Source organism: Phocoena sinus, chromosome 1 (assembly GCF_008692025.1).
Source record: "Phocoena sinus isolate mPhoSin1 chromosome 1, mPhoSin1.pri, whole genome shotgun sequence".
NCBI lineage: Eukaryota > Metazoa > Chordata > Mammalia > Artiodactyla > Phocoenidae > Phocoena > Phocoena sinus.
In genome coordinates this window covers 7824683-7836748 of record NC_045763.1, presented here as the reverse complement: position 1 = coordinate 7836748, position 12066 = coordinate 7824683, and the positions used below count along the sequence as shown (strand labels likewise).

General features: G+C 42.1%; 1 protein-coding gene across 3 annotated transcripts in view; it reads right to left on the bottom strand.

The window, feature by feature from the left end:
• UBE4B (ubiquitination factor E4B) overlaps positions 1-12066 on the bottom strand; it is a 110897-nt gene that overhangs the window by 28049 nt on the left and 70782 nt on the right. For all 3 annotated transcript variants that reach the window (XM_032632557.1, XM_032632574.1, XM_032632565.1), the window contains 3 exons: positions 11640-11778; positions 3532-3631; positions 2149-2276 (listed from right to left, as the gene is read on the bottom strand). In XM_032632557.1, coding sequence (XP_032488448.1) covers positions 2149-2276; positions 3532-3631; positions 11640-11778 — 367 coding nt within the window. The remainder of the gene's footprint in view (positions 1-2148; positions 2277-3531; positions 3632-11639; positions 11779-12066) is intronic.

Sequence of the window (12066 nt, the reverse complement as noted above, 5' to 3'; positions counted from 1 at the left end):
AAAATAAACAAATGGGACCTAATCAAATTTACAAGCTTTTGCACAGCAAAGGAAACCATAAAAAACAAATGAAAAGACAACCTATGGAATGGGAGAAAAGTATTTGCAAATGATGTGACAGACAAGGGCTTAATCTCCAAAATATACAAACTCATACAACTCAACAACAAAAAAAATCAACACAATTGAAAAATGGGCAGAAGACCTTAATAGACACTTCTCCAAAGAAGACATACAGATGGCCAGTAGGCACATGAAAAGATGTTCATCATTGCTAATTATTAGAGAAATGCAAATCAAAACTACAATGAGGTACCACCTCACAAAGGTCAGAATGGCCATCATTAAAAAATCTACAAATAACAAATGCTGGAGAGGGTGTAAAGAAAAGGGAACCCTCCTACGCTGTTGGTGGGAATGTAAGTTGGTGCAGCCACTGTGGAGAACAGTATGAAGATTCCTCAAAAAACGAAAAATAGAATCACTATATGATCCAGCAATCCCACTCCTGGGCATATACCTGGACAAAACTATAATTCAAAAAGATACATGCACCCCTATGTTCACAGCAGCATTATTCACGATAGCCAAGTCATGGAGAAAACCTAAATGTTCATTGACAGATGAATGGATAAAGAAGATGTGGTACATATATATACAATGGAATACTATTTAGCCATAAAAAAGAACAAAATAATGCTATTTGCAGCAACATGGATGCAACTAGAGATTATCATGCTAAGTGAAGGAAGTCAGAAAGAGAAAGACAAATACCATATGGTATCACTCATATGTGGAATCTAAAATATGGCACAAATGAACCCATCTACAAAACAGAAACAGACTCACTGGCATAGAGAACAGACTTGTGGTTGCCAAGGGGGAGGGGGGTGGGGGAAGGATTGGGAGTATGGGATTAGCAGATGTAAACTATTAAATATAGGATGGATAAACAACTAGGTCCTACTGTATAAACACAGGGAACTATATTCACTATCCTGTGATAAACCATAATGGAAAAGAATATTAAAAAAGAAAAGAATGTCTATATATGAGTAACTGAGTCACTTTGCTGTACAGCAGAGACTGGCACAACACTGTAAATCAACTCTACTTCAATTAAAAAAAATAAAGAAAAGCGAGGCTTCCCTGGTGGCGCAGTGGATAAGAATCTGCCTGCCAATGAAGGGGACACGGGTTCGAGCCCTGGTCCGGGACGATCCCACATGCCACAGAGCAACTATGTCCGTGTGTCACAACTACTGAGCCTGCGCTCTAGAGCCTGTGAGCCACAACTACTGAGCCCACATGCCACAACTACTGAAACCCGCGTGCCTAGAGCCCGTGCTCCACAACAAGAGAAGCCACTTCAATGGGAAGCCCGTGCACCGCAACGAAGAGTAGCCCCCTCTTGTGGCAACTAGAGAAAGCCTGCGTGCAGCAACGAAGACCCAATGCAGCCAAAATTAACTAACTAAATAAATAAAAGCAAAAACAAAAAACCCCCCAGAACAACAAGAAAAAACCCTGAAGATTTTATAGCCAATTTTTAAAAAGCACTATGTCAAGATTAATAATTTAATAGGTGTTGACAGTCCCTTATTACTGTAACTAATTCCAAGGAAAATATTTACTTACTTATTTTTTTTTTCCCCCAGGCCGCGCCATGTGGCACGTGGGAATCTTAGTTTCCCAACCAGGGGTCGAACCCATGGCCCCTGCATTGGGAGTGTGGAGTCTTAACCACTGGACCGCCAGGGAAGTCCCCGAAAATATTTATTAATACTACTACCTTTGGGCTTCCCTGGTGGTGCAGTGGTTGAGAGTCTGCCTGCTGATGCAGGGGACACGGGTTCGTGCCCCAGTCCGGGAAGACCCCACATGCCGCGGAGCGGCTGGGTCCGTGAGCTGTGGCCACTGAGCCTGCGCGTCCAGAGCCTGTGCTCCGCAACGGGAGAGGCCATAACAGTGAGAGGCCCGCGCAAAAAAAAAAAAAAAAAAAAAAAATACTACTTTCTATATAAGTACAACCTGGAAATGAATTCTTAATAATGTAAGGGTCTTGTCTTAGGTATTGGCTTTGAAGAACAATAAAGACAACACAGCCTGGGGAGTGCAGCCGGTGTGAAGAGGACAGAGCACACTCACTCGGGATAGGCAGGGTCCAGGATGCGGAGCAGCAGCTGAATGAGAAGGCCGTAAAAATTCAGACATCTTCTCAGGAAGCTCTCGTCAAGTAAACCAGCATCAGCACAGGCCTTGCATCGTACCAGTTTCTGCGGAAGCAGGTATGTCCCCACCCATAGATTAGTTGGTGGCTAAGTACCTGCAGCGTGACTGGGCAGGGAATGGGCAAGGAGATGGGAAACCTAGGCTCTAGAGCTTCAAGAGCTTCATTGCTAACTGCCTGTAAGATGCTGGTCATGTCTCTAGAGCTTTTTCTTTCTCTGTTCTAAGAGAAAGAAAAGGCATGCCATGCGAATCACTGGGCACAGAACCTAGCACACAGTTAGTGCTGAAAAAGGTTAGGCTGTCACTGCCATATTCAAATAACCTGATGGGGGAGGCCCTTCGGAAGTCAGGGATGGTTACTGAGAAGAGCCAGACAAATCCGCATCTCAATGCCGGGTCAGCACTGAAAAGCTGCTCTTGGGCAAAATGCTTGTCCACCAAGGGTGGTATAATACCCGCCTCAGAGTATCGCTGTGAGTTTAAACACACACGTGAGCACACATTGCATATAAACAGTTTATAGGCTTCTTGAAACCTATCTCTGGAGTGCTTAGGGGGTCTATAGACCCCAGAAAAGAGCCCCCAGCTTTTTCGGCATCTCAAAGAGGTCTACTGTATAGATAAATAAAACTGGAATCTTAACTTGTACCAGAAATCTAAGTCAGGTAAAATGTCTACACATCATCCTACGAATCAACAAAAAACACGAGCAGCTAACATTCAGCTTTGTAATTGGAACATAAAAATGCATAAATGAAAAATGCATAAATCTGCTGCCTGTGCTTCCCTTGTACAACCTTAGCTAGCATTTGTTTCCAGCTATGTCTCATAAGCAGAAATCTTCCCATCTGCAGTTAGGTTCTATACGATGGATCATTTTCAATTAAACGAACAATGAGGGGCAAAGCAAAGAGATCTTTCCACTACCACAAATCCACTTTGTCAAACATCATGAAAATGCGTGGCTGGACAAACTGGAGTTGTGTGTGTTTTGATGTGCGGGGGTGAGGGTTAGCAGATGGGGAGGATCTTGCACAAGGCAAGGAAAGGGAGGTGATGTTCAAGTGAGGATGATAAAATCCATTAAGAATTCATATTGTCATTGGCATAGGCATAGGCATTTTCTGTCCTGAGATTTAAATATACATAGAAACTATCCACAAGTTTTTAAATGTACCATTTTTATCTTGGGGGGAAGAGAATAATGAGAAAAACTGAGGACATTAAACTGCTCATATTCTGGTGGGAAAATTACTATTATGAGGCTGGTGTATAATTATCCCAATTAATGATACAAACCTTAAGCTGAGTTTTGCAGCGCTTCAGCATTTCACGGTGTCTAGCTGCCAGTGGGGAGTCTTTCCATTGGCTTTCATTGTTTTTCAAATCTTCCACAGTTCTGAAAGTAAAGACTAACAGTCAAATGAAAGAAGACACAGAGATCTATCACCCACCTTATGTGTTCATTTTCACCATGTCACTGACTCTCAGACACATGTCCCCTCTCTCCCCCCATGTCAGCATCACCAAACTCAGTGGCAAGTTATGGCTAAATTGGCAGTATTTTTCTTTCTTACTGGTTCCCAACATAACGATGTCTTAAAGTGGATGGCATTTTAGATTTGATGAAATACAGTAATCATTACTTTTGGAAGGAAATACATCGTTCCCTGTTTTTCTGGGAGGGAGAAAATGCAAGGTTACTATGCCTACTCAATTACCCAAAACAAAAGGCTACTTTACTAAGGGCACTTTTCCTTCTGCTTGGAATGCTCTTCTCTGAGGTTACCTTTGTGACTTGCTCCTTCACTCCCTTCAGGTATCTCCTCAAATATCACCTGTCAGACAGGTAAAGCCTTCCCTGATCATGTAATATGCTGCATATTTTAAAGACTGGCTCACTTAACACTATGTCAACCCTTTCTATCTATCAAAACATTGTGTAGGAAACTAGGGGGCAATAACTTCTTTAAAAGTACATTTCCTAGTGACTTCCCTGGTGGTGCAGTGGTTAAGAATCCGCCTACCAATGCAGGGGACACGGGTTTGAGCCCTGGTCCGGGAAGATCCCACATGCCGTGGAGCAGCTGAGCCTGCTCTCTAGAACCCGCGAGCCATAACTACTGAGCCTGCGTGCCACAACTACTGAAGCCCACGCACCTAGAGGCCCGTGCTCCGCAATAAGAGAAGCCACCACAATGAGAAGCCCGTGCATGAGAACGAAGAGCAGCCCCCGCTCGCCGCAACTAGAGAAAGCCCGCGCGCAGCAACGAAGACCCAACACAGCCAAAGATAAATTAATTAAATAAATAAATTAAACAAAAACAAAAACTACATTTCCTTGATTCCCTTGCTGCCAGCATTTCTGCACATGACCTAGCTTCCACCAAGAGGTGAGCCCTCACTGAAGGCAGAGGTGCATATAGTGAAGTGACAGCCACATGGTTCTTCTGGAAGCACACTGTGGACGGGTTTTGCTTGAAGCACTGGCAGAGGCTGAACCCTGAAGCAGCTTCTTCCTGCCAGGCCAGGTTCGAAGAAGAGCTCTGGGAGTCCTCTTTTCCAGGCGTGCCAGTGATTCAATAAACCAAATAGTAGCCTTAATTATCCTCTTTCTGCTTATCTCAGATGAAGTGGATTCCTCTGTCTACAACTGGAACATGAATAATGGTAGACAGAATAATGCTCCGCCCCACCGCCCCATAGGAAGATGTCACAGCTTAATCCCCAGAACCTGTGAATATGTTACCTTACATGGCAAAAGGAAACTTGCAGATGTGATTAAGGGTATGGAGTCTGAGACGGGCCCATATGTCTGGGTGGGCCCAATGTCATCTCAGGGTCCTTCTAAGAGAAAGAGGGAGTCAGAGTAAGAGAAAGAGTTGTGACAAGTGAAGCAGAGATCAGAGGGAGGGAGAGCTGAAGATGCGATGGTGCTGATTTTGAAGAGAGGAAGCGGGCCGTGAACCAAGGAATGTAGGGGGTCTCCAGCAGCTGGAACAGGCAGAGAAAGAGATCCTTCCCTAGAGCCTCAGAAGGAATGCAGCCTTGATTTTAGGACTTCCGACCACCAGAACCCTAAGGTAATAATTTTTGTTTTTTTAACTCACGAAGGTCATGGTAATCTGTTGCAGTAGCAAAAGGAAACTAACATAACGACCTATATGCTTATTGGCAAGAAGAGGTTACAGGTAACAGGCCCTTCAGAAAAATGGGCCTTTGGGATTAGTTCTTCGACTGGGCTGGTTTGAAAGTGGTGAAGGGGACTTCCAGTGGTCCAGTGGGTAAGACTCCACGCTCCCAATGCATGGGGCCTGGGTTCGATCCGTGGTTGTGGAACTAGATCCCGCATGCCGCAACTAAGATCCCGTGTGCCACAACTAAGACCCGGTGCGGCCAAAATAAATAATTAAAAATAAATACTAAAAAAAAAAAAAAAGAAAGCGGTGAAGATTCAGTTAGCATGTGAGGGCATAAAACTGGTAGCCCAGGTTCTCAGTGGAAAAACAGCTGCATAAATGATCACCAGTGACCTCCTAGAGTGAAGAGATGGTGTGGCTACTTGTAACTATGCTGGAAAGCTCACAGAAGAAAATGACAGGCTCCAGATTTTAAAATCTCGCCTCAAGAACAAACCAATGAGTCAGGGAGTTTCTAAGGCGACCATAAAGAAGCAGAGTCTGGTCCTATAAAGCACCAAATTATAACATAGACTGAATCCATAACCTCACTGGATCTCTTATCTAAATGTCAGAGCAAAGACTGGGACTCCAAGAATTCAAATGGAGGAGTTCAGGAGAACCAAAGTACCCAAATCCCTAAATCCCCTGAGCCTCATCTGACAGCAGAAGCAGCTCCTGCAGTGATTGTAGCGCAGATGGTCAAACTGCAGGATGATGCCAATTTCCCTTAGGTCCCAACCCATCATACCTCATTGCTTCCAGAACTGAAACTGGAGTGAGATCAATCACTGTCCTTATGGGCCAATTACAAAGCCACATGCAGGAAAAGCACATATTTGAAGAAAAAAGAAAGACCAAGATTTGCTAATATGTTATATTAGCTTCCTATTGCTGCTGTAACAAATCATCACAAACTTACTGGCTTGCGGCAACACAATTATAGTCTTAGAGTTCCAGAGGTCAGGAATCTAAAATGGGTCAGCAGGGGATGCATTCCTTCTGGAGGCTCTAGGGAGAGTGTTTCCTTGCCCTTTCCAGCTTCTAGAGGGAGCCTGCATTCCTTGGCTTGTGGACCCACATCACTCTGATGTCTGCTTCTGTCATCACATTTCCTTTCTCACTCTGACCTTCTTGCCTCCCTCTTAAAAGGACCCTTGTGATACACTGGGTCCACCCAGATAATCTAGGAAAACCTCTCCATCTCAAGATCCTACAATTAATCACATCTGCAAAGTCTCTTTTACCATGTAAGGTAACACATTCACAAGTTCTGGGCACTAGGACATGAACATCTTTGCCGCGCCACTATTCTACCTACTACGTATGTAGTGAACAAATGGGGCAGTATGTGTGGAACAGATTCTGAAGATGCTTGATCACCAAGAGAGGAACATGCTAACACACTCCTAAGTGGGGATAAATTCATTGACATGAATACGACCAGAGTCTCTGGATTCAACCTTATCCTGAGTATCTGGGAGGGGCTCTAACTGTGTGCCCACCTGGTTGACTAAAACCTAGAATTGAAGTTGAGTTGTTAGGAATTCCTTGATATAAATTCAGAGGAAGGAATCCAAAATATAAGAAGCTTGGAATATTAATATAGATTTACCACATATGACTAGCTCAGAAAACCACCCTCTCAAAACACACACATACCCCCAACTGTGTCCTGGAAGATACTTCTTTTATTTTCTTAATCTGACTTCAGCCAGATGTATTTTTATTTATTTAATTTTTTAATTTAAAAAATTTATTTATTTTTGGCTGCATTGGGTCTTCACTGCTGCGCGCGGGCTTTCTCTAGTTGCGGCGAGCGGGGGCTACTCTTTGTTGTGGTGCACGGGCTTCTCATTGCAGTGGCTTCTCTTGTTGTGGAGCACGGGCTCTAGGTGTGCGGGCTAAGTAGTTGTGGCTCGGAGGCTGTAGAGTGCAGGATCAGTAGTTGTGGCACACGGGCTTAGTTGCCACGGACTACAGGCTTAGCTGCTCCACAGCATGTGGGATCTTCCTGGATCAGGGCTTGAACCCATGTCCCCTGCATTGGCGGGCAGATTCTTAACCACTGCACCACCAGGGAAGCCCTGGAAGATACTTCTTGTATCACAGCACTGAAAAATACACAGGTGAGGGAAACACCAACATCTCTGAAAGGCACCAACCCTCACTGCAGGTTGGGAGTGAAGATGGCAGATGGTGCCATTGAAATGTATCCTCCGAAGTCAGTGGGAATGATGGGACCACAGGACAGCATCCATTCCAGGATGAAGGAACAGACAAATCAGAGTTGGAAATTTTTATAAGCCTCTCAATAACTGATATTATAAGCTGATAAAATCAGCAGACATAAGGAAAATTTGAACAAAGGATAAACAAACTTGAACAATATATGTGAAATACTGCAAAAAGCAATATAGAAAGCGGATTCTTTTCTTTTCTTCTTTTTTTTTTTTTGGCTGCGTGGCGCATGGGATTTTAGCTCCCTGACCAGGGATTGAACCGAGGTCCTCAGCAGTGAGAGTGCAGAGTCCTAACCACTGGACTGCCAGGGAATTCCTGTGCACTCATTTCCGCTATGGAACATTTATTAATTTAAAAGTTAGCTACAAAGCAAATCTCAATAAAGTTCAAAGAACACAAATCAGAATATGTCTTCTGACAATGGAATTTAGCTAGAAATCAGTAACAAAGGATAAATGAACAAATCCCCCCAAGAATCTGGAATTTTAAGCACCCCATCTTTATATAATTCACAAGTCAAGTAAGAAATAATAAAAATTAGGATATATTTTGAACTGAACAATAAAATACGACATACCAAAAGGTGCTCAAGATCACTAACTATCAAGGAAATGCAAATCAAAACCACAATGAGATATCACCTCACCCCTGTTAGAATGACCACTATCAAAAAGATAAGAAATAAGTGTTGGTAAGAATGCAGAGAAAAGGGAACCCCTGTGCACTGTTGGTGGGAATGTAAACTGGTACAACCACTATGGAAAACAGTATGGATGTTCCGCAAAAAATTAAAATTAGAACTACCGTATGATCCAGCAATTCCACTTCTGGGTATTTAGCCCACGAAAACAAAAATGAAAAGATATATGCACCCCCATGTTCATTGCAACATTATTTACAATAGCCAAGATAGAGAAACAATCTAAGTGTCCACCAACAGATGAATGGAAAAAGAAATGTCTCACGCACACACAGAGGAATATTATTCGGCCGTAAAAAAGAATGAAATTTTGCCACTGGTAACAACATGGATGGACCTTGAAGGCATTATGCTAAGTGAAATAAGTCGGACAGCGAAAAATACCATATAATTTCACTTATGTATGGAATCCTAAAAAAACAAACAAAAACCCAAAATACCAAGTTCAAAGACACAGAGAAGACGACTGGTGGCTGCCAGAGGTGGGGGAGTGGGGTGGACAAAATAGGTCAAGGGAGTCAAAAGGTACACAAACTACCAGTTATAAAATAAGTAAGTCATGGGGATGTAATATACAACATGGTGACTATAGTTAATAATACTGTACTGTGTATTTGAAAGTTGCTGAGAGAGAACTTAAAAGTTCTCATCACAAGAAAAAAATATGTTACTATGTACGGTGACAGATGTTAATTAGACTTATTGTGGTGACCATTTTGCAATATATGCAAACATCAAATCATTATGTTGTACACCTGAAACCAACATAATGTTATATGTCTATTATACCTCAGTAAAAAAGATGACCTATTAAAAATGAGGGATGCAGCTAAAGCCATACTTAGAGGGAAACTAAACAGCCTTAAATGCATATATAAGAAAGAGCTGAAAATGAATGATTTAAATATCAACCTCAAAAAGCAATAGAAACATCAACAAAGAGCAAATTAAACTGAAAGGAAATAACAAAGGCCCTACAGACACAAAAGTGATAAAAAGAGGATACTATCAACAACTTTATACCGAAAAGTTTTGAAACTTTACATACCACAGGAAAACTGGCACAAGATGAAATGAAAATCTAAACAGGCCTATATCTATTAACAATAAAATACATAATTTAAAAAACTTCCCACATAGAAAACTCTAAGCCCAGACAACTTCATCAATGTTTCCAAACATTTAAGGAAGAAATAAAATAATTCTTACACAATAAACTCCTCAAAAAATATAAAAAGAGGGAACACTTCACAACTGATTCTATGTGGCAAGAATAATGTTGATAACAAAATTTGAGAAGGACTTAACAAGAAATGAAAATCATAGGTCAATCTTTCTTTTGAATATAGACTCAAAACTCCTAAACAGAATATTAGCAAATTGAATATCCACTGAGATTTAAAAGCAATAATATGGAGTTGAGTTTATTTCAAGAATATAAGGGAACTTCCCTGGTGGTCCAGTGGTAAAGAATCCACCTTCCAATGCAGGGGACGCGGGTTCGATCCTTGGTCAGGGAACTAAGATCCCACATGCCATGGGGCAACTAAGCCTGCGTGCCACAACTACTGAGCCTGCATGCCTGAACTAGAGACCTCACACACTCTGGAGCCTGCGCGCCACAACTACAGAGAGAAAACCTACACGCCACAACTAGAGGGAAGCCCAGGAACTGCAACAAAAGATCCTGCATGCCTCAACAAAGATCCCACGTGCCACAACTAAGACCCAACACAGTCAAGAATAAAATAAATAAAATAATAATAATAATAATAAAAGAATGTAAGATTGGTTTGATATCAGAAAGCCAGCTGATGTAATTCAACCATATTAATAAAGGGGGAAAAATCTGATCTCCTCAACAGAGATGGAAAAAGATTTTAATAAAATTCAACTCCTGTTGAGAACAAAAAACCTGTAGAAAATAATCACCTAAAAGGGAATTTCCTTAATCTGATAATAGAGGATGTCTAAAAAAACTTCCTCCAGTTAACTGGAAAAAGAAAGACATTTTAATAAAGTTATCAATACTTCTACTCAAGACTGTAGTAGAAATTGTAGCCAGGGCAGTAAGGCATGAAAAAGAAAATTATGAGGGCTTCCCTGGTGGCGCAGTGGTTGAGAATCTGCCTGCTAATGCAGGGGACACGGGTTCGAGCCCTGGTCTGAGAAGATCCCACATGCCGTGGAGCAAATGGGCCCGTGAGCCACAGCTACTGAGCCTGCGCGTCTGGAGCCTGTGCTCCGCAACAAGAGAGGCCGTGATAGTGAGAGGCCCTTGCACTGCGACGAAGAGTGGCCCCTGCTTGCCACAACTAGAGAAAGCCCTCGCACAGAAACGAAGACCCAACACAGCCAAAGAAATAAATAAATAAACAAATGTGGGGTTTAAAAAAAAAAAAAAGGAAAAGAATTTAAAATTAATCAATACAATCATAAATAGCATGTAGGTCAAATAATAAAGCATAATTAAAATTAGAAAAATAATAAAAATAAAAAAGAAAATTATGACAAAGAAAGAAAACTGCCATCATTTACAGACAACATGATTACATGTAGAAAAAAAACATTAAGAAATCTACCAGGCAGTTATTAGAATTATTAAGTGATTGATTCTATTTTAATTCAAGGTAGATATAGATATGACACATTTTCTATCATACTCGGACTACACCACTCCCGGACCAAATGGTGTTAAGTGGCTACTCCATTATTATTCCAGATGACCTGTTCAAAAAATGTTTGCCTCCTATTCCTGTGACCTTTGTTTGCAGGTGCTGGTACATGGGGAGAAATGCTTAGATTAAGAAAAACAACAATGGTACTAATGAATAGGAAACTGAGGCTACTATCTGGCCCTTTTAGACTTCTTATGCCACAGGACAATGTGCAAAAAAAGTGAATTACATGTTAGTGGGAGTAAATGACCTTGTTTATTAAGGGAAACCAGAGTTACTGTTTCACAGTCCAGAGAAAGAGGGGTATGTCTGGAACCCAAGAAATCCTTTAAAGTGCCTCCTGATAATATGGTGCCCAGTGGAAAAAGTTAATGGAAGTCTCAACCATATACCAAGGGTTGAGAACTCTAGAAATCAAAGTTTGGGTCACTTCACCATGTAAAGAACTCTGGCCAATCAAGGAACATGGATGTAGTAGCAGAGGCAGATGGTATACTGTACCCTATGTACCCCTCACATTCAAATCTACTGGTCACAAGGGAACTGCCTGCTTGTGAGAACAAGTGGTGACTCAGGCAACCTCAGGACACGGCATCATGCACATACCTGTTGAGCTCCCGTATGGCCCGGAGTCTGCGGATGTAGCGTCGGCAACCCGGCAGAATTGAGAGATGGTGGGCGTGCAGGGTAAGAAAGAAGCATTCCGTAGGGAATTTCGGCTCAGAAAACGGAGATTGATCTCCATCTAGGAAAAAGAACAAAATCCCCGAAATAAAATCTATCACATGACTATATCAGAGGAAAAGCACAATTAAGAAGACAAAATTACACTTGTATTTTCAAGAAGTTTAAGGACACTTTATTTTTTTTTTTTTGTGGTACTCGGGCCTCTCACTGTTGTGGCCTCTCCCGTTGCGGAGCACAGGCTCTGGACGCGCAGGCTCATTGGCCATGGCTCACGGGCCCAGCCATTCCACGGCATGTGGGATCTTCCTGGACCGGGGCACGAACCCGTGTCCCCTGCATCGGCAGG